The sequence below is a fragment of the Dasypus novemcinctus genome, chromosome 14 (assembly GCF_030445035.2).
Source record: "Dasypus novemcinctus isolate mDasNov1 chromosome 14, mDasNov1.1.hap2, whole genome shotgun sequence".
Taxonomy (NCBI): domain Eukaryota; kingdom Metazoa; phylum Chordata; class Mammalia; order Cingulata; family Dasypodidae; genus Dasypus; species Dasypus novemcinctus.
The window spans coordinates 103776352-103800250 of record NC_080686.1 but is presented as its reverse complement, the minus strand read 5'-3'; the positions used below and the strand labels follow the sequence as shown (position 1 = coordinate 103800250).

General features: G+C 40.6%; 1 protein-coding gene across 1 annotated transcript in view; it reads left to right on the top strand.

Moving 5' to 3' along the window:
* TRAPPC9 (trafficking protein particle complex subunit 9) overlaps positions 1-23899 on the top strand; it is a 762741-nt gene that overhangs the window by 60656 nt on the left and 678186 nt on the right. Inside the window, exon 7 of the mRNA XM_071208051.1 lies at positions 5388-5513. Coding sequence (XP_071064152.1) covers positions 5388-5513 — 126 coding nt within the window. The remainder of the gene's footprint in view (positions 1-5387; positions 5514-23899) is intronic.

The following is a 23899-nucleotide window of genomic DNA, read 5'->3' as shown; positions in this document are numbered from 1 at the left end:
TAACAAGTGAAAAATGAGAGTTCCTACAGTCTCATCCTTATTTCCTAAGAGTAATGACTGCTAGAGATTTGTTGTATAGCTTTTACAACCTTTGCCTATGCATGTAGAATATATATATATGTATAAACTTTTATTTACATAAAGGGGTTCAGCTTGCTTTATTCACTCAGTAATATATGACCTGCTTTATTCTTTCACATAGTGTGGAATGGCCTTCTAAAATGTGGATGTAGTTAGATATTTGTTCAGCACCTTTTGTGAGAGATTATCATGAATTCAACTTTGGGAATATGTAGCACCCAGAGCAAGATGAAGTGCCTACACTTGTGGAGCTCTCAGTGTGCCGTGATTTACTTACTACTTCTCTTGTTGATGGATATTGAGTTTTCTCACTTTTCCACTGTTAGAAAAAAATGCTTTGCAGAACATTTCTGAACACAGATTCTTATGTTCTTATATGAATATTCCTTTAGTTTAGAATTCTAGAAATATAATTGCTGGCAATGTACATGTACATTTGTGATAGATTGCATTCTCCAATAGGAAATGAAAAGATGTAGAATTACTTAACTAATACTCTGTTTCTGAATACTATTTAATTTTGATTTTCCTTCTATTATAAGCAGTGCTGTGATAAATGTTCTTATAGGTAAATCTTTGAGGACTGATTTTTCTTTTAAGGGTAGGCTTGAGTCAAAGAGTACACGTTTGTTTGTGTTTTTTAATGTATTTTTAATGTATTTTAATGTATTTTACAATACATTGCCATATTGTTTTCAAAAAAGGTAGTTACAATTTACCCTCCTAGAAATGAACACTGGGTGGTATCTTTTAAAATATTTGCCAGTATGATGGGCAAAAATCATTTTTCATTGTTTTAATTGCATTTGATTACTAGTGAAATATTGGACATTTTTCACTAGTTACCCATTTGCATTTCTTTTCTGAATTGTCTTTGTCCTTTGCCCACATTTCAGTTAGGATACTCTTCTTATTGCTTAGTGATTGCTCCTTGTACATTGCAAATATTAGCTCTTGTCTGTTGTGGATATATATTGCAGATCTTTTCCTTAATGCTGTTTGCCTTTTAATTTTGTTTAGGAGGTTTTTCTTTTTCATTGTGGTTAACTGTATATATATATATATAATAAACTTTATTTTAAAAGAGGTTTTAGATTACAGAAAAATTACATTGAAAATATAAGAGATTCCTATATACCCCACAACTATATATATATATATATATATTTTTTTTTTTTTTTCTTTTTTCTTTTAGGGGAGGTACTGGGGATTGAATCTGGGACCGCATACATAGGAAGCAGGCGCTCAACCACTTGAGCCATATCTGCTCCCAACAATATATTTTTAATATAGTAAATCTTTTCTTTATCAGTTTGATCTTTGTTAGTGTGCTTAGAGGAACTTTCTTAGCAGTATAATAATTTGGGCAAGTCAGAGCCTCTCTGTTCCTTGGTTGTTCTCTCTGCAATGGAGATGGTCCTAGTACCTATGTCATGGATTGTGGTGAGGGTGCTCTGAGTTAATATACGCAAAGTATTTTGTGTTAACTATTGTTATTATTTTAAATATTTGTAACATTTTCCATAACTTATTTTGCATATAGGAATATAACTTTTTTCCCCCCAGGTGATTATCTAATTGTCACACTACAGTTTGTTAAATTCATTCTTTCTCTGATTTGAAATCCCATCTATACTTTTTCCAGAGTCCTTTCTTGTCAATTTTTAAATTTGTTTCCAATTATCAAAATGATTATAGCTAAATGCTATAGGTGAGGAGACAGATGGAGAGAGTCATCTGGCTTGTATAAATGCTTTTAGCAATTTGGAAAAGCAGGAGATGCCCCTGAGAGAGCCCAGGTGAGGCCAGTGAGGCTTCCAGCGTGCCCAGAAGCCACCCTCCCTGTCCTGGTTAAGGCCTGTGCGGATGGCTGGTGGGGCTGTCTCACCAGGCGGTCTGATCAACACGACCGGCTGCCTGGAGCCCGAGTCAGAAGTGTCCGAGGCTGCATCTCTGTGGAAAAGACCAGGGGAGCCAGGTGGCCTGTGTGTTTTCAGTCTGCAGGCCTGGGGGGCGCACAGGCTTTGCAGTCCCACAGCACTGAGTGTGAATCCCTCCCCTCCTGGTTACTGGCTGGCTCACTTTAGTCAACTTATATGCTCTTTGAGACCCGGTTTTCTCATCTCTCAAGTGGGAAATAAGGCCTACTCCATGGAGTTTTTAATCAGGATAAATGATTTTATCTATGTAAAGTGTGTTGCACAGTGACGGGCTCATTAGTATTGCTCAATAAAAAATTGGTCTTCTCTACTTCTTTAGTTCCGTATTCTATGAGACATCTTGGGGGAAAGTCGTTCCTAACTCGTATGTGATGCAAGTAGAGAAAGAAAATGAAGGTTTTTGCCTATGCTTTTTTGTCCTTTGCTTCATTTACCTCTTTTCTCTCTTTCCTCTTTCACCTATTTCATCAAAAGAGACTGAGATGGTTTCTCATGTTACCCAGAACACTAGATTAAAATTGTTTTTAAGATTGAGTCATCACTGTGAAATGACAGTTATATAAAAAACACTTGTATACTTCCTAGATTTGATAGCTTTTGATCTGTATATGTACATGTACATAGACCAGGCTACCTCCCACTTTTGGCTTTCATATACTGAAAAGGGTAATACCTTTTCTAAACAGACTCTTGCCTGGCTTTGTAAATGATTTTTTATTGGATTTCTGATTTTTGACCATGCATGTTTTTTTCTGTTATAAGAGGCGAAATGAAGAAAATGACTTTCTGCTAAGATATTGGCGTCATCCTGTTTTGAATCGGAAGGAACCTTAGACAGGGTACAGTCTGATACCCTTTCATAGGTAGACGGAAGCCCAGAGGCAAAGTGACTTGACCAAAGTCCCCTCATTTGCATCTGCTTCTTGCTAGTCCTGAGCCTGCTCCTCGCTTGCATCTCACGGACTGAGCAGGGTTCTCGCTGCTCGCCTTGCTCATGTCCACAGTGGCCTCTCGTGAAACCCACTCTCTCCCGAAGGATTGAGTTCCCAGTCAGCAAGAAGTCCTGAAGTGCTTGGCCACTCATGTGTCCCAGACTTTTCTACTGACCTGATGACACTCGGTCAATAAGTCCTAAGAAACTATTGGCCATAAAGTCCTTACCGATCATTTGCTCTTGAGTCCTGCATGTACAGGGTGCGGAAGGTCGGAACAAGGTCAGGGGCATTGCTTATGGTGCTGAGACTTTCTCCTTTTCCTAATGGAGGAGTTTGGAGTCGGATAGACTTGACTTCAAATCCTGTCATTACCAATTACTAGCTTTGTGACCCATGCAAGAAATTTTACTTTTCTTTTTGGGTCTCAGTTTCTTTATCTATAAATAAGAATAATACTTATTTTAGGGTATTTTTAAAGAATTGAGTGAGATAATTCCTTGATTTATTGCTCAAGTATTGATTGCCTGGCGTTATGCTGGGACCTTGGTCAGTACTTGCTGGGTAGGTACTCAGCAGTGAGAACGGTGGCACAGTCTGCCATTGCAGAACTCATGTCGAAGGGGAATGCTTGTCCAAATTCTAGAAGATTTTTAGTAAATGTCCATTCTTTTTCTAATCCCCATGATTGCATATGTCCTTCTACTAATATATGAGTAATTTTTCATCATTTTTAAAATTATTATTTTTTAAGATTTTTATTTATTTCTCTCCCTTTCCCCCCTCCCTACCCGCCCTGGTTGTCTGTTCTCTGTGTCTGTTTGCTGCGTCGTCTTTGTCCGCTTCTGTTGTTGTCAGCGGCACGGGAATCTGTGTCTCTTTTTTGTTGCGTTATCTTGTTGTGTCAGCTCTCCGTGTGGGTGGCGCCATTCTTAGGCAGACTGCCCTTTCTTTCGCGCTTTTCCGTCACATGGCAGTGCACATGGGGGTATCTTCTCCTTTCTTTTCTAGGTTTCGCTAAAACTTTCAACTTCCTTTACCATGTCCAATTTCCTTTGCTTGTGAGGACCTCAGCTGCATTGGATAAAGGCCACCCTCATTCGGTTTGGCCCACCTTAGCTAATCACATCTTCAGAGGTCCTGTTCACAGATGGGCTCCCACCACAGGACCAGGGGTTGGGACCTGAACCTGCCTTTTGTGGTGTCAATATTCAGTCCCCAAAATTGGTAAATAGGCAGACTGCATTTAAAGAGAAATGTGCTAGTCTGTAGTTGTTCACAGTAAGCATGTGTTAATCAAATGGATTGACTTTCACAGTCTGTGTTAATGCCTCAGTGAGAGAGCTCAGGCTCTCTTTAGGCACACATGGAGTTAAATTTATAAATCTTTCCTGCAATTGTAAGAATTTTTTTCAGATATATTAACTGAAAATCACTCCAGTTTGGGATAATATGAAAAAGAAAAAAAAGCACTAGGAGTTGAAATGGAAAAAAGCAAACAATGACTGGCAGGGGAGATCTCGCAGTGCAGCCTTGGGAGAGAGGGGTCGGGGGGAGGGCAGTGAGACCTGCACCTGGAACCTTCTCCTTGGTCTGCTTGGGGGCAGCTCTGGGGAATTTAAGAGGGGCTGGGGGCTCAGGACAAATAACAATATGGTGATGATGGACAACCTCCAAAAAACAGAGTATCTACAACTGCAACCAAAACAATTCCTTCTGTCTGCCCCATAGGCTCAAAGCCCCCTCTCAGTCTGAGGCAGAACAGGCATTACCATCCCCAAATCCACAAGATTGAGGAATGAACAAACAAGGGGCAAATGCAGCCATGGACATGTAATATCCATAAAGATAGTGATGACCAGAGGTGCTGAGAGGAGGGGGAGGGATGAATAGGTGGAATTTAGGGCATTTTTAGGTCATTGGAATTAAGTGTAAACCACAGTGTAAACTACGGACCTTGGATAGTAGCAATACTTCAATATTTATTCATCAATTATAGCAAATGTACCACACAATTCTAACATGTTAATAGGGGACCATGTAGGGGGGGGAGGGAGGTACACTGGAGTCCCTTATACTTTCTCTGTAGCTTTTCTATTCTCTAGAACGTCTTTGAAATTAAAGTTTATTATATTAAAAAATAAAAGAAAAGAGTGGTTGGGGCAGCTCTTTTGGCATGAGGTTACTTTGGGCAGAACCTTGAGAATTGGGGCGGGCTTTGAAAAATAACCAGTTCGAGTAGCTAAATGAAGTTCCACCAACCCTTCCTGCTTCAGATATCCCCACTTGCCTAGATGGGGGTGGGTGACCAGGAAGCTTGTGCTCAGGGAGGTGCTGTTGCAGAGACATTGAGTCCCTGGGGCTCATCAGCCTTCGTAATAGAGACATCTGCACTCTTCTTTTTTGACTGAGGTGCTTCCTTTATACCCTACAGTATAAGAATGCTGGAGTGATTGAGTTAGAAGCTTGTGTCAAAGCCGTACGTGTTCTTGCAATTCAGAAGCGGAGCATGGAAGCATCAGAATTTCTTCAGAATGCAGTTTACATCAACCTTCGTCAGGTGAGCATATGTCCTGCTGTAAGTGAAAGCATTACTACCTTCTTGTGACATTTAATCCCCGGTCATCTAGCTTACTTTGCTGCCCTGGGGCTTAGTATGGCACGATAAACTTTGGAGTCATACTTTGATATCCTACTGAGGTGGTTGTTTATATGTTTCCTTTCTTTTTTAAATGGTATTTTACTTTCAAAATTCAGAATTTGCTGTCCTTTCCATTTTTTTCTGATAGGAGAAATAACTTTCCCTCTCATCAGCTTTGCAACCTTGAATATAAGCTTCATCCCTTTCTGCCTAATATTTGTCATTTGTAAAGGAAGGTTATCTCCCTATCTGCCTAGGTTATTAGGATTAGAAACTGTGAAGTATGTGAAAGTACTTTGCATAGCTCCTTTCAGACAGTAGATTCTCAACAAGTATTATTTAAATCTGAATCTGAATACGTTTTTAATTTAAAAAAAGTCATTCAGACATTTATTTGGTTGTAGGTTGAAAACCCAAAATCCCAAAATCCATTGTCTAGAACAGGGGGTCTTAACCAGATTTTGGGGGGGTCTGTGATATTTAATTGAAAAAAGTCAACTTACTTTCTTTATTTTTTCTGACCTCTAATTAAAATCTAGCGTTACTTTCACTTATGAATGTATGCAATAAATAAATTACAGTAGTATTCATTTCACCTGACTGGCAAAGTAGTATTCATTTCACCTGACTGGTCTAGAAAGATTTTATATTAAAAACATATTCAGATTCTGATTTAAATAAGACTCCCTTCCGGAGTCTTGCTTCTGTCTGGGTTCAGGGTTTCTCTCTTCCTGGGGCTTGCTTCTCTTTCCTCTGTGAACTTACTTCCTGGGGCTCCAGCTTAAGGCTTCAGCATCAAACTCCAACATCAAAAACCCTCAACTCTGTCCTTGGCCATGCCTTTTATATGTGAATCCCCATCCACCCAGGGGCGGGGACTCAACGCCCTAATGACATGGCCCAATCAAAGCCCTAATCATAACTTAATCATGCCCAGGTATACACCAAATTACAAACATAATCCAATATCTAATTTTGGAATTCATTACCATATCACACTGCTACAGCATGGCATTGTGTGAGGAGTGGGGAGTCTACCTATAGGTTCTGCCCATACTGAGCTGATAGGTTAATGGGAAAGATTGAACGAGTGGTATACAGGAAAACAAGTGAAGGTACAGGGTGCTAAGGGAGCAAGTGATAAAAGGATTTAACCTTGTTGGGTGGGGAGGTGGGTAGTCAGGACCAGCCTCTAAGGCAGCAGAGCTTTAGCTGGGACATGAAGGATGAATAGGAGATAGGCAGGTTGAAAGGAGGGGGGAAAAGAGTGTTCCAGGAAGATGCATGACAGTCTGAAGAGGAGAGAGAGCACATCACCTGGAAGGGCCTGAGAAAAGTCTGATGTACCTGGGATGGAGACTGTGAATGGGGGAGAGTGAGAGGTGGGGCTGATGAGAGAGAGATAGAAGGACAGAGATAAACAGAGAAAGAGTGACAGACAGAGATAGAGACAAGAGAGAGAGGAGAGACAGAGAAACAGTGATAGAGAGAAAGACAGAAGACAGAGACACAGAGAAACACACAGAGAAACAGAAAGAAAGAGCAACACGGAGAGAAAGATGGAGATAGAGACAGAGAGAAAGAAAAATAGAGACAGAGACAGAGAGGGTGGGGAGGGAGGGAAACACAAGGCAGAGCGGGTGAAGAAGTTTGGGATTTATTCTTAGAACAGTGGGTTTTAAGGAAAGGTTTTAAAGGCATGAGTATGCTATGATCAGATTTGTGTTGGAGTAGGGTGAGAGTTGATGTCAGGAGGTGAGAGAGATTGAGATGGCTTCCCCCAGAGAGCTGTTGAGGTGGTCAGACAGAAAGGAGGCGTGCCGACTGGGTGTGAGGGTCTGCTGCAATCACCCCCCAGGTTTCTGGGTTGACCACTGAGAAGGATGGCCATGCTGTGACAGGAACCTCCAGAGGGAGAAGTTTTGGAGGGAAAGATGATAAATTCAGTTTTATCAGATATGTACATCTGGGAGGCTTAGGGCAAGGAGAGGGCAGTGGTTAAGGAGAGGATTTAAAATCATTCACTATTTCAAACACATAGAAAAGTTTGAATAACAATTAGGTATTCATGCCTATACATCCAGATTGACAACTATCATACTGAGTGCCGATAATCTTCTAAAATAAAAAACAAAATAGAAATAGAATAGCTTTCCAGAGTTAAACACCCTCTTAGAGTTGAAGTGTGTGTTCCTCCCATCCATATTTTGATACTTGATATGTTTGTAATCATAATTATAAAACGAGAAAGAGTGTAGCATAATACCTAAGCCATGGACTCTGAAAGCAGTCAGCTGGGGTTTGAGTTCTGGCTTCTGTGCCCAGTGCCCTGATCTGCCAAGTGTGTTGACTGTCCCTCAGTCCCCCTCACTGCTCATTTCCTATATTAGGTGTTGGGAATGGCAACTGTCTGCTTAATACTGAAGGGAGAGATAAAAACAGTATAAAGCCACTGAACCCAGGAAAAACAAATAAGCAAAAAAAAAAAAAAAAAATCCCCCAATGTTTTGGGCTACTTAGTGTCAGGAAATTGATCCCACATAGACTCAGCGCTGTGGAGCCTGGCAGCAGCACCAGTGCGGTGTGCCGTCAGGAGAGGGCTAACAGACAGGAGCCCAGGATCTTTCAGTTTAAGTTTCCCTAAAGATGGGTAGGAAAGACAAAAATCTGGCACTTTAAAGTGGAAAACTTTCTTTATATGGGGGGTTTACTAAGGTGAGGATATCAATCTTCAGGGGTGCCGGATAAATGGGAAGTTGACCTCTGGATATTTCTTCACATTACAGAGCTTTTGGGGACCTAGTGAGTGGGTCTGTTTGTGAGGGGCAGCGGAGGGGAGCGATACCTGGAGGCAGGTTGGGCCCAGAGCTGGAAGGACCACGGAGGTCATGGGTGGAGGTGAGGAAGAGGGCCTGGACCAGGAGCAGGAGGGAATCCTGGTGGGGATTCACGCCGGGCTCATGTGGGATTTGAGGACAGAGTCTGATGGACATGGGTCCCAACCCCCTACCCCCCCACCTTTGTGCACACCAGCTGGGTTACCCTGAGCAAAATCACCCAGGCGCTCTAACTTACTGGTTTCACCTGTGACAAGCTCGAAGGCACTCGGAAGGAAGGACGGATTTACTGTTGCCTGCCACATAAACGTTAGTCTACAATGAGCAGCTCTTGTCATCAGACCAGAGGGCTGAGAGGACTCTTTAGTGACAGTACGGAGCATGGAGTATGCCTTTTTTTTTGTATGTTACATCATTTAATTATTACACAAAAATAAGCGCATCTATTTTTAACACAGTTTTAATAGTAACTAATTTTTTTAATCTTCCTTTTTTTTTAAAAGATACTTAGATTACACACAATGTTACGTTAAAAAAATAAAAGATGTGGCTCAAGCAGTTGGGCTCCTGTCTACCATATAGGAGGTCCAGGGTTCAATGCCTAGGGCCTCCTGGTGAAGCAAGCTGCCCCATGTGGCAAGCTGCCCCATGTGGCAAGCTGGCCCGTGCGGAGTGCTGGCCTGCATGTGCTGGCCCACATGGAGAGCTGACGCAGCAAGATGATGCAACAAAAAGAGACAAAGAGAAGAGATAAGAGACACAGCAGATCAGGGAGCTGAGGTGACACAAGAGAATGATTGCTTCTCTTGCTCTCTGGAAGATCCCAGGATCGGTTCCTGGAGCTGCCTAATGAGAATACAAGCAGACACAGAAGAACACACAGTGAATGGACACAGAGAACAGACAATGGAGGGAGGGGAGAGAAACAAACAAACAAACAAAAAATTTTTAAGAGGTTCCCATATACCCCACTCCCCACACTCCCCACTCCTCCTGCATCAACAACTTCTTTCATTATTGTGGTAGGATTATGCTTTTAAAACGGACACTTTGAAGGCCTGAAGCTGTAGAATTTCAGATAGTGGTGGGGGAGGGGTGCAGGGAGCTGCTCCCAGCAGAGGCGCACCCCAACTTGCTGGCCTAAAGCCTGAAGCTGCCTTTGCAAAATCACGTTGAAGATTTGGACCTGCTACGAAGCTGTTTTCACTCGTGGGTATATAAATATACTTACTTTATAAAAATGAAATGTATTTACTCAAAATGTATGGGACTTTGCTGCTGTTTGGAGCAGCCCTTCCTTTGGCTGCTGCCCGTTCATTCTTCACGGGGAACGCTAGAGGTCAGCAGTGACCCACCAGGAGGACCAGGGCGCAGCCTCCCTGCTGCTGGCCTGCACAGGGGCAGCCCTGTTACTTGTCAGCCTGCACAGGGGCAGCCCTGTTACTTGTCAGCCTGCACAGGGGCAGTCCTGTTATTTTCGGCCTGCACAGGGGCAGCCCTGTTACTTCGGCCTGCACAGGGGCAGCCCTGTTACTTGTCAGCCTGCACAGGGGCAGTCCTGTTATTTTCGGCCTGCACAGGGGCAGCCCTGTTACTTCGGCCTGCACAGGGGCAGCCCTGTTACTTTTCGGCCTGCACAGGGGAAGTCCTGTTACTTGGCCTTGTGGGGTTTCCTGAACATGATACTTGCTTTAGTTGACTCATCTTGATGTTTGCTTGCCAGATGTGCAGGCAGGAAAATAATGAGTTCTGGTGGGATTTTATAATTGAATAACTATAAAAAGGAGGGCTCTGTGGTTTTTCTGAAATAGAACAAGCTTTTGGTCCTTGGTCACATGTGTTCCATTGTAGAATTGATGAATTGTATCTTTCCTTGGGTGTAATTTTGCCTAATATGAATATGTTGAAAGGAACTGAGATATGATTATTCAGGTATGTCTTCTGCTTTAAAAAGCCCAGTGCAAATACAAAAACTGATAAATAATACATTGGATTTATTTATTTATTTTATTGAGGTACCAGGGATTGAACCCAGGACCTCGTACATGCAAAGCAGGCGCTCAACCACTGAGCTACACCTGCTCCAATACCTTGGATTTAGTGGTACTGGAAAGGGTTTCTTCAGTTCATGGAACTCAGTGCAGAATTCCTCTTCTTTGTGTGAAGGAACATGCATTGGCCTGTCTTTTCTTTAAAAGGAGAGTGGTTGTTAAGGAGAGTAGTTTATAATAATTATTGAGCACTGACAAAGAGCAGCAAACATTTAATTTAATAACTGGTTGTTCATAAATTTGTGACTTGGGCATGCACATTTTACAGGCACATGGTGAGGTAGAAGTGAATTAGAAGTGGATGTGGCTCAACTGATAGAGCGTCCGCCTACCATATAGGAGATCCAGGGTTCAAACCCAGGGCCTCCTGGCCCGTGTGGTGAGCTGGCCCATGTGCTGTGCTGCCGTGCGCAAGGAGTGCCGTGCCATGCAGGGATGCTCCCCATAGGGGTGCCCCACGTGCAAGAAATGTGCCCCGCAAGGAGAGCTGCCCTGCACGAAAAGTGCAGCCCACCCAGGAGTGACGCTGCACATATGGAGAGATGACGCAACAAAAAGAGACACAGATTCCCGTTGCCACTGAGAATGCAAGCAGACACAGAAGAACACACTGCAAGTGGACACAGGAGAGCAAGAGAGCACACAATGGGGCGGGGGAGAGAAATAAATAAAATCTTTAAAAAAAAAGAAGTGAATTAGGAGGAGCACAGACTTTGGAACCCCAAAATTAGGTTTAAATCACCGTTTTCTCGTGGCGTGACAAACTAGGTATGTAACCTCCCTTAGCCTGTTTCTGTACCTGTAAAAAGAGAATGATAAAATTTGTTTCTTCTTAGAGTTGTAGGTTTAGTTTATATGATACAGATAAAGTGCTTAAGGCACAGTTTGGCACGTAGAAGGTCTTCAGGAATGTGTCTGCATCATTTGGTGTTGTCAAAGGAAAAAGGCAGCTGCTATTTATTGAGGACCTGTTAACTGACACTTGTGAATTTGATGATTCCCTTTAATCCTATCACCCTGTTTGCTGAGTGCAATTATTCTAACTGACAGAGAAGGAACCTCAGGCTGCAGAAAGGTTATATAACTTGTCCAAGTCAGACCTTCATTCCAGAGATGAAGGCCTTGGTGTGACCTGCCTGTTTGCTCTTCCATTCATTCACAGGATCCAAGAGAGACAGGGCACTGTCGTGCTGTCTACCAACCTTGACTATTCAATGGGGAATAAAACAGACACTGTCCTGTGCTCTTTGAGCTTAAGCAGATTATCTTCTGAACAGATAAACATAAAAATAAATAATTATGAACTGTGATCAATTCCATAAAGAAAAAGAGAATGTCCTGCCATGTACATCTGGGGACTTTTCAAGTCAGAGTTGCTCTAGTGATATTAACCCCAGTAAAATAAGTTCTGCTATCACATGAAGACAAATAAGGCAAAGCACTTTCATCAGATAAACTGATGAAGCTCATTGATAATATCTACTATTCATTAAGCAGCAAGCTTGTTGCAGGCACTTAACTAGGTGCTTGGCAGATGTTGGCCGTAATCATCATGACAGTTTTGCTAGGTAATTCACAGTACCCAATTTTAGAGAAGTTGAGGACAGAAGAGTTTCCTGTTACCCAGGATTCCTCATAAATATCACCAATGGTATTTAAACCTAATTTGTTGTGACTCCAAAATCCAAGTTGTGTTCTATATCATGTAACTTCCCCCAAACAACCCAAATAATTGAAATTTACTTTCTCAATTTTTAAATAGTAGAAGATAAGTGACAATAAAAGAAAGCAATAGTAAGGAATTGCTTGAAAAAGTAGAAAAAACCCAATCATACTAGATGCCAGAACATACTATGGGATCAGGGTATATTCACTCCAACTTCCTATGCCTCCTACAAATCCACTGTTCAGGAATGATTCTACGCTATTGAAGAACATTTCAGCTTTGCTTATGATACTATTAACTAGGACCTGCAACCTGTTTGTCTCTGGTTCATTTTCTCTTTCAAAGCCATTGAAATTTTATGCAAGATATTCTGTTCAGATAGAAGAATAGCCATTTTAAACTTTTTGATGCAGTTCCTTAATGAAGCTGTTGCCAAGGAAACCCAGCAAAAGCCTGGTAGATATGCATATAATAATTGTAACCTCAGAAACGTATGCCAATTTAAGCTCAGAATCAGAGGGATGGGGAGATTTGAAAATGGCTTTTTAGGATAGAAGGAGGAAATGTGAGAATGCAGTCACTATAAGGCTGAAACATTTTAGTTTTAGTCAGAAGGCACATGGCTTCCAGAGGTAGTTTGTGGGTAATTCGTAGTTCTAACAAAGAAAGAAACTTCTGGATAAGGAGGGAGGAAGGTGAAGCTTCTTATTGGTGAAGGAAAAAGGGGGAATGGAGAAATTTCTGTTTGGGCAAGAGTCTGGGTTATGGCATGACTATCTTGTATTGGGAGAGAGGCGTTTCCTTTGATGAGGAACAGGCATATAGAGAGGTCTCTCTTGAGTGAGAAGTCTAATGCATGCACTGCCTAACACAGGATGTTATAAAATGATGCCCAGGAAATTGCCTGGTTTCTTTCCTTAGCAGAATGTTTTTAAGGTACATTCATGTTGTAGCAGGTATCAGTATTTCATTCCTTTTTATGACTGAACAATATTCTGTTGTATGGATAGACCACATTTTGTTTACCCATTCATCCACTGATATGTATTTGAATTGTTTCCACCTTTGGCTATTATGATTAATGCTGCTGTGACCATTCACTTACATTTTTTTTGTGTGAACATATGTTTTGAGTTCTCTTAGGTGTGTACCTGGGAGTGGAATTACTGGGCCATATGGTAACTCTGTTTAATTTTTGACATTCCAACTAGCAATGAATGAGGGTTCCAATTTCTCCACATCTTCATTAATGCTTGTTGTTATTGGTCTTTTTTGATTATAGCCATGCTAGTGGGTGTGAAGTTGTAGCTGATTGTGTATTTCCATGATGGTTGATGATGTTGAGCATCTTTTCATGTACTTATTGACCATTGTGTATTTTCTTTGAAGAAATGTATATTCAAATCTTTTGCCCATTGACATTTTTTTTTGTCTTTTTATTGTTGAGTTGTAAGAGTTCCTTATATACTCTGGATAAAAGTTCCTTATCAGATACATGATTTGTAAAAGTTCTTTCTTATTCTGCATGCTGTCTTTTCACTTTCTTGAGGGTGTCCTTTGAAGCACAAAAATTTTTAACATTGATGAGGTTCAGTTTACCTATTTTTTTCTTTTGTTGCTTATGCTTTTGATTTATCATCTAAGAAACTATTGGCTAACTCCAAGTCATGAAGATTTACTTCTATATTTTCTTCTGTGAATTTGTAGGTTTAGTTCTTATATTTAGATCTATGATCCATTTTGACTTATTTTTATTTATGCTCTGAGGTAGGGGTCCAAATTTATTCTTTTGAATGTGAATATCCAGTTGTCCTGGCACCATTTGTTGAAAAGATATTCTTTCTGCATTAAATTGTCTTGGTACTTTTGTTGATAATCAATTGACAGTAAATGTAAGGGTGTATTTCTGGATTTTCAATTCTATTTCATTGATCTGTATATCTATACTTATGTCATTACCACCCAATTTGGATTGCTATAGCTTTGTAGTAAGTTTTGACCTGGGGAAGTGTGAGTCCTCTGATTTTGTTCTTCTTTTTCCAGACTGTGTTGTCTCTTTTGGTTCCTTTGCATTTCCATATGATTTGTAGGATTGGCCTATCAGTTTCTTCAAAGAAGCCAGCTGGGATTCTAATAGGGATTGTGTTGAATCCGTAGACCAATTTTGGGGAGTTTTGCTGTCTTAAAATTATTGTCTTCCAGTCCATGAATATGGGATATCTTTCCATATACTAGGTGTTATTTCTCTCGATGATATTTTTTAGTTTTCAGTATACAAATGTGGCACTTTTTTTAGGTCAAATTTCTCATTATTTTATTCTTTTTGGATGCTTTTGTAAATGGAATGGCTGAGCTTTTTGAGGGCATTATTATGTATTGTTTATCTGTGTATTCCCAGGATCTTATACATAGTAAGCACTAGGTATATATTCATTAAATGAGTCTATTCATAACTGTCCTCCCTCCATCTTATAAATGAGGAATTGACATTCAGGTTAAGCTTCCTGAAAATGAATGTGAAACTGAGAAATCAGACCTTCAAATGGAGCACCGTGCAGATGATATTGTCAGTTTAGGATGACTTCATCTTAATTTCTTAAAAAAAATAACCCTTTTGGGTATATTTAGTCTGATGCTTTAAGAAGATGGCCTTTTATCCATAGAGTAGAAAAGACCAATCAGTTTCAAAATAAATTTCTAGGCATAGTGTTACACTTTAAATCTAATTTTTATTAATCTTTGTACAGATTTATGTTTAAGGAGCTTTGACAAAATAGCACCTGTTTTTATTAAGTAACTATAAGTATAGATTATAAACAGTATTTACGGTAATAAGGGGACTCTTTTCCTGTGATAGTGTTCATTGGCTTGGTGTGAGCAGCTATCACACTTGACATTTTATGCATGCTCAGAGTGACATGCTAAAATGGGCTTATTAAATATTTTGCCAGCAGTCTATTGAAACAAAGTCATTAGCACTGATTCTCAACTAGTGTTTGATTGGGACTCATCTGGTACAATACTTCCAGCTGAGAGCCCAAGATTTTGCAAAATTACCATTCTGGGTCAAGGAAATGACAAGTACAAGGCTTTGTGGTGGAGAGAGCATGGCTCCTTAGAGAAACTGAGGCACAGAGAACTGCCTGGGGTAAGAGGGCCTGATAGGAACTGGAGAGGGAGGCTTTATTTATCCTAAGAGCAATGGACAGCCACTGGAAGATTTTAAGGAGGGGAGTAACATGTCCCGATTTGTACTTTAAAGGATCACACCACTCTTAGGATATTTCTTTATCCATCAATTATTTTATTAATCAGACACTTATTAGGCATATGCTTTGCGCAGCCCTGCCTGCAGGACTCTGGTTCTAGAATAAAGAGCAAACAGACCTCCCTTTTTTTCCAGGCAGACGACCCATTTAGTGAAGCCATCATGGTGGCAGCTGGTCATGATGCTCACGCCTTTGCTGACCACTCAGGCATCAGATGCTGTCAGTCCTGAGCTCCTGTGTGGAGTTCCTGGCCTTGTCTTTAGAACCTCTCTGTGCATTTAATTGACAGCTTTCTCTAACTTTCCCAAACTTGGAATTTTAGTGTTTTTTTTCCCAACTGATTGTATTTCACCTTGGTCATTTCCTGACAAGGGAGCCATCTATCTCATTGTCCCATCTTCGGTTTCATCCATAGAGTATGGATTTTATTGACCCTGTAGATGGTTTTTATTGTTTTTCTGATTCACCATTCATTTTGTGTGACCTTCCAAGGCTCTATCCTTTTTGGGGTTTTTAGTTTGAATTAAAAAAAAATTTTTTTTTAAAATTTAAGCAGTTGTAGGTTTACAGAAAAATTAGGCAGAGTACAGAGTTTCCATGGACATCTCCCCTGCCAGTTTTCCTTATTGTTAATATTTTCCATTAAGATGTGGTACATTTGTTACAACTGATGAACCACTATTATTATAATTATATTCTTAACTAATGTCCACAGTTGACCTTAGCGTTCACTGTTTGTGTTTTACATTTCTATGGGTTTTAAAAATTTTTTATTCTCTTAATGTATTTACAGCCTAAAGTTTCCTCTTCAGAGTACTTTGAAGTATACAATTCAGTGGTTTTAATCACATTTACAATGTTGTGCTACCATTGCCACCATCCAATACCAAAACTTTTCATTGTCCCAAACAAACTCTATACCAATCCTTAATTATTTTTTATTTTTATTTTGTTTGTTTTTGTTTTATTTCTCTCTCGACTATTTTTAAAATATATTTTATTTATTGTTGAAAAATATATAGATCACACAGAATGTTACATTAAAAATATAGCAATTCCGGACAACCAGCAAGATGGCGGCGGAGTAAGGCGCTCCTAGAATCAGCTCCTGTTACAGGATAGTTAGTAAACACCCAGAGCTATCTGTAGCACCTGTTTGGGGCCTCCAGGAGAGCAGAAGAACATCCTGCAACATCCTTGAAGAAATGGAAGGAGAAGACTGCCCATCTGCAGAGAATATTCGTAAGTAGAGTGCTCCACGCCACGGAGGCTGGTGCCCATCCTCCACTGGAGGCACAAGCTGCCTCAGGAGTAGTTCCATGGCTGGAATTGGAAGCTCCTTTTCCTAAACACAGGGGAGGAAGAGACAGTTGGACACCAATTTCAACTACTGATGAGTAAATTCAGTGGGCTAAGGTGTAACACTATTAACAGCTAAAGTTTGAACCTGTGCAGTCAGAAAGAGGCTGGTAGCCACCATTGTAACTCCACGCCTGACACGAGGGGAAGTGGGGCTGACTGAAAATCAGAGTTGCTGGTAGGGACCAGCTTCTTTCAATCTAGGTCAGATGGCAGCTCTGGCATAAACCTAGCCCCATCTCTGGCAGGGAGGAAGCAGGGGGGACCAAGCTGGGGGGACCTGCACCAGCGTCTCTGGGAAAACACTGGACAAGCCAGAGAGGCCAGTGATTATCCTACTTTGGCAGCTCAAGCTGCCCCAGGAGCTGCTCTGTGGCTGGAATTTGAAGGTCCGTTTCCCAAAAACAGGGGAGGAGGAAACGGTTGCCCACCGATTTCAGTTACTGATTAGCAAATTTGGCTGGCTAAAAGCATAACCCTAAGAATAGGTAAAGTTTGAACCTGCCCAAATTGGAAAGAGTCTGGTAGTTGCCATTTTGACTGTGTCCCCAGAATGAAGGGAAGCCGGGCTGACCAAAAATCACAGTGATGGTAGAGATAGTTTCTTTCACCCAGATTCGTCTGCAGCTCTAACCTAGGCTTCAGCCACACCTCTGGCAGGGAGGAGGCTGGCGGGCCCTGCAGCAGCCTATCCATTTAACTGCAGGTACATTAGGTTGGCACAGACTGAATAATTGGAAGTCTTACCGGGGCAACTGTGGTCATCTTGGACCTGCACTTCATAGACTGCTGCCCATACCTACAGCTCTATCCCTGCCCCAGGCAGGAGAGAAAGGGGTGTGAAGCTTCATCAGTCTTTGGGCAGCTGCGGTCTAGGCCTGCATGACTTGGATTACTCAACAAAGCTGTGACTCTGTCTCTACCCCTGGCAAAGGAGAAATTTAGGAGAAACTTTATTGGTCCTTGAGGCAATGAGGGTGGCTAGAGCCTCCACAGCTTATAGTACCAACAACATCCTTGACTCCTACTGCACAACCAGCAAGGGAGAAAGGGCAGGAAGCCCTAAACTAAAGAGAAAACTTGTACCCAGAATAAATAGTAAGCCAGATGCCAAGACACCAACAAAAATTACAATCCAAACAGGAAGATATGGCCCAGTTAAAGGAAAAAGATAAGCCTCCTGATGACATAAAGGAGTTGAGACAACTAATCATAGATGTTCAAACAAATCTCCTTAATAAATTCAATGAGATGACTAAAGAGATTAAGGATGGGAAGCGGAGTTGGCCCAGTGGTTAGGGCATCTGTCTACCACATGGGAGGTCCGCGGTTCAAACCCTGGGCTTCCTTTACCCGTGTGAAGCTGGCCCATGTGCAGTGCTGATGCGCGCAAGGAGTGCCGTGCCACGCAGGGGTGTCCCCCGCATAGGGGAGCCCCACGCGCAAGGAATGAGCCCTGTAAGGAGAGCCACCCAGCGTGAAAGAAAGTGCAGCCTGCCCAAGAGTGGTGCCGTACACACAGAGAGCTGACACAACAAGATGATGCAACAAAAAGAAACACAAATTCCTGTGCCGCTGACAACAGAAGTGGACAAAGAAGAAGACGCAGCAATTAGACACAGAGAACAGACAACCGGGGGAGGGGTGAGGGGGGAAGGGGAGAGAAATAAATAAATAAACCTTTAAAAAAAAAAAGAGATTAAGGATATTAAGACATTGGATGAGTGCAAAGAAGAATTTGAAAGAATACATAGAAAAATAGCAGGTATTATGGGAGTGAAAGGCGCAATGAATGAAATTTAAAAAACATTGGTGGGACGTGGCTGTGGCTCAAGCATTTGAGCTCCCATTTACCATATGGAAGGCCTGGGTTCAATCCTTGGGACCTCCTGGTAAAAAAAAAAAAAGAAAAAGAAAAAGTCGTCCCAGGCATGTGCATTGAGGCAAAAGCTCCTGCATGGTGAAATGATGCACCAAAAAGACAATGATGCAACCGGATAGAATAAATTAATTAATTAATTAAAAAAACAAACGTATGTTGGAATCATTTAATGGCAGATTTGAGGAGGCAGAAGAAATATTGGTGAGCTTGAAAATGGCCTCTGAAAGTAAACATACAAAAGAACAGATGAAGAAAAGAATGGAAAAAATTGAACAAGGTCTCAGAGAACTAAATGACAGCAAAAAGCATGCAAACATATGTGTCATGGGTGTCCCAGAAGGAGAAGAGAAGGGAAGAGAGGCAGAAGAAATATTTGAAGAAATAATGGTAAAAAATTTTCCAACCCTATTGAAGAACATAGACATCCATATCCAAGAAGCACAATGTACTCCCATCCGAAAAAATCTGAATAGACCCACCTCGAGGTACATAGTAATCAGAATGTCAAACGCCAAAGACAAAGAGAGAATTCCGAGACCAGCAGGAGAAAAGCAATGCATAACATATAAGGGATACCCGATAAGATGAAGTGCTGATTTCTCACCAGAAATCATGGAGGCAAGAAGACAATGGTATGACATATTTAAGATACTACAAGACAATAACTTTCAGCCAAGAATCTTATATCTGGCAAGATTGTCTTTCAAAAATGAGGGTGAGTTTAGAATATTGCACATAAACAGAAACTAAGAGAATTTCTAACAAAGAGACCAGATTTTCAGGAAATACTAAAGGGTGTGCTACAGCCTGAAAAGAAAAGACAGGAGAGAGAGGCCTGGAGGAGAGTCTAGCAAGGAAGATTATACCAATAAAAGTAACTAAAATTGTCAAATAGAGTATAAAAATAAAATATGACAGATAAAGCTCAACTAGTCAGAAATAAACTTAACCAAAGATGTAAAACACTTGTATTCATGCTACTCAATATTAAATCAAAAAAGGCCTAAATAACTGGAAAAACATTCCATGTATTGGAAGACTAAATATTATTAAGATGTCAATTCTACTCAAATTGATATATAGATTCAATGCAATCCTGATAAAAAAAATTCCACCAGCATTTTTTTTTTCAAATTAAAGATATGTTTATCAAATTTATTTGGAAGGGCGAGGGGTTCTGAATAGCCAGAAAATCATAAAAAGGAAAAGCGAACCCTCATCTGCAGACTTTAAATCATATTACTTAGCTATAGTGGTAAAAACAGCATGGTATTGGCATAAAGACAGGCACGTAGACCAATGGAATCACATTGATGGTTCAGAAACAGACACATGTATGGTCAAGTGATTTTTGACTAGCCTGTCAAACCCACACAGCTTGGGTAGAACAGTCCATTCAACAAATGGTGCTGAAAGAACTGGATATCCATAGCCAAAAGAAGGAAAAAGTAGCCCTATCTCACACCTTATCCAAAAATTAACTCAAAATTGATCAAAAACCTAAAAATGAAAGCAAGAACCATAAAGCTTCTAGAAGAAATTGTAGAGAAATATCTTCAGGACCTGGTGTTAATTTAACTGTTAGATTCTTAAAGGAGATAAGAGGAGGACTGAGATGGACTACTAATGTTTAATGTATGTAGAAGTTTTAATTAACTTTACTGTAAATGTGTGGAAATGGATAGAGTGGATAGTAACACAGAGTGAGTAATAGCTTGTTTATAAATAGGGATGTGGCTGAAAATGATAGTCTAGGTACGTAAATGCCAAATGACAGAATGCTAGAGAATAATCTAGGAACCGAATAGCACAGTAAACCCAGAGGTGCATGAGAATTGTGGTTGATGGTACAGATGCAAGAATATCCTTTGCTAGCTAGAGCAAATGTATATCACTACTGCAGGGTGGTAGGAATGTGGAGAAGCATGGGAAAAATACAACTGGAGTGACCTATGGTCTGTGGTTAGCAGTAATAATGTAATATTCTTGCATCTATGTGAAAGATGTACTGTGTTGATAATGGAACAGTGTGGAAAATGTGTGCTAAATGTTCACTATGGATGTGGTAACAATCAGATGATATTATCTTATAACCTGTAACAAATGTTCCACTATAGTGTAGTGTGTTGATAGAGGGGTATTGTTTGGGAATTTTTCATGTGCATGATTGTTTTATAAGCTTACAACTTCTGTTATAAAAATATATTTAAAAAATAACAGTAGGGTGGGTTGGGGAAAAATACACCAAATGTAAGATAAGGACTATAATTAGTAGTAAGATTTTCACAATATTCTTTCATGATTTGTAACAAACATCTCATGACAATGCAAGGTGTTGGTGGAGGGTTGATGTATGGGACCCCTGTATGATGTTATGCATGTTTGTTTTGTAAGTTCACAACTTTTACTTTACACTCATTGTTTATCTATGTTCATATGTAAGTGGTATAAATATAATAATAATAGAGTGGGTTGGGGGAAATACTTTGGTTAATAGTAATATTTTGACAATGCTCTTTGATCATTAGTTAAAAATGTTTAACAGGAATGAGAGGTGTTGGTGGTAGGGTGAATATGAGAGTCCTGTGTTATGTTATTATATATGTTTGTTTTCTAAGTTCATAACTATTATTATACACTTGTTGTTTATGTATGTTTATGTATGGGTGAATGGGTGATATACTTGAATAAATTTTTAACTCACTTCTCACACCCTGCGCTTTTCCTATATCAGCAACATCTTTCATTAGTGTGATACATTTATTGCATTTGATGAATACATTTTGGAGCACTGCGCCATAGCATTCATTATAGTTTATATTGTAGTTTATACTCTCCCCCACTTCATTCAGTGGGTTATGGCAGGATATATAATGTCCTGCATCTGTCCCAGCAATATCATTCCAGACAACTCCAAGTCCTGAAAATGCCCCCATACTCCACCTCTTTTCCCCTCTCCCAGCCTTCAGCAACTCCACTGTCCACTGTCTTCTCATCAATGATATAATTCCTTCCATTGCTAGAGTCACAATACTCCTATAGTAGAATACCAGTAAGTCCACTCTAGACCGTATTTTATTCCCCAATCCTGAGGACTCTGGGATGGTGATGCCCACTCCACCTCTTAATTTAGAGGGGGCTTTGATCCCACTTGGTTGATGCATGGAATTCTCCTGCTTGCAGTTGTAGACTCTCTCGGTTCCTTGGTATGGTGATTGACCATCCTCACCTCCCTGTCAGCTGACCTGGTAAGTCCAACAAACTGGAGAGTAGGTGTTGAAACTCTGCTGAGGCTCAGGGCCCAGCTGGAACATGGACAGCCCAGAGATTCAAGTCTCCTGGGCATACACGAACCCCAGTGCCAACCACAGGTTCAATAAAAGGGACAGAAGAGATACGGACAGAGAAGTCACATCTGAATTCAACTCCATTACAGTAAGGAGCACAAATTCCAAAGTAGGGCCCACTGGCAAGGCATCAAACGCTGGAGCCACCTGCCATGACCATAAGACCTGCGTGTCTCTGTAGCCCTCACGAGCACCAGTACCTGGGGTAGTATTTGCTTTGGCCGTCTATGAGATTGTGCGGAGATGTGCATAAGCGTGACACCTCTGATGACCTCCCTACTCATTTTGTAGTCTCTTAGCCATATAGACTCATTTGTCATTATCATTTCCCCCTTTTATTCAAGGTCTTTTTCCAGATGCATCACCAGCTGGTGCTTGTTAGTAGTCCCTTGCTGCCAGGGGGGCTCATCCCTGGGAATGATGTCCCACACTGGGGGGGAAGTAATGCATTCATATCCTGAGCTTGGCATAGAGAGTGGCCACATTTGAGCAACATGGTCTCTTAAGTATTTGTGATTTAAAAATTTAGTCTGCTAATTGTTAAAGAAAAAGGAAAAATTAAAATAATACATAAGTTTAGAAAAATCTAGTGATTTCTGTTTTGGAAGTATGTTGGACTATACACTCTTAAAAACCTTCTCAGCCTTACGTTGCATAAGAGAGAAATTTTTTTTCCCCATCTTTCAAAATGCATAGCTAATTTGCAAGAAAATAAGGGTAACTCAGGGAACAGGAATTCTGAAAGGTAAGGGAGGTGCAGAAGCCAGTGGATGCCCGCCCATCTGTGGTAGAGTAGTTTCAATTCATACAGGAAGAACAAAAGATATACCTTGGGCCTGCCTGAACTTGGGAATTGGATGGTAGACCCAAAAATGAAGCCAAGATTCTCAAAAGGAGGCATGCTTCGGAAAAGGGTGAAAAAGAAAAAAAAATCTCCTCAAAGGGAGAAAGTAAGGAACCTCTTAGCTTTGTTGGAAGAAAAAAACACACTCAGAAATTTAGTTTAAACTTGTCCTTGCAGAAAAACATAAGTCCTCCCTGAAGGAGAAACTGTACTCTGAATGAATAAATGAAGTCAGTACAAAAAGGGCCTAAAGAGGCTTCTGGATCAAGCTATTGGAAGCACTAAACTTGCCTCTCTCCCAAGGTCTCAAGTATCCAGAATGATTTTTAAAGGAAAGAAGCCATAATCATAATCATATCTGTTGTTACTACAATGTAGTAGGAAGTCAAAGATGAATAATGTTCTCTCTTTTTTTAAGGAGCTCATGTTCTATTTGGGGAGACAAACATGTTGTTTAGTGAGCCTAGCAGAAGGAGGCCTTAGTTCTGTTGCAGACAGCCAGGAGAGGAGCTTAAGAAAGCAGGGCGGTGTGAGGTGTGTGATATTTTTACTGCATAAAGTCTTTTTTAATTGGCCTTTAATTCATACACCGTGAATTGCCATTGGATGGAATAGTTTTTTTTTTTAAGTTAAACTTTTTATTTTGAGGTAATTGAAGATTCACACTCAGTTTTAAGAAATAATATGGTGAGAGCCCATGCATCCTTTACCCAGTTTCCCGTGGTAGCAACATCTATCCCTCAGTAGCACAAGCAGGATATTGACGTATTTCATAGAAGAGGTAAGTGCCAAAGCTGGTAACTTGCAGGTTTGGCATTGGAACACAGGTCTTTCTGAATCCAGTCTGTGTTCCTTCCATATGCTGTCTTGTCAAATAGACTATTCCTAGGACAAGAGTTTCCCACTGATACTACCATTTATTTCAGATTGGTAGAATAAAATAGATAGAAACTTAATTTCGAGTTGGAAATGGAATGGTGAATTAATATTTGAATTCTGCAGGGAATTTCTCTTGTGAGTAGGGCTGCTTATCTTGAGTGGTCTTTGAAC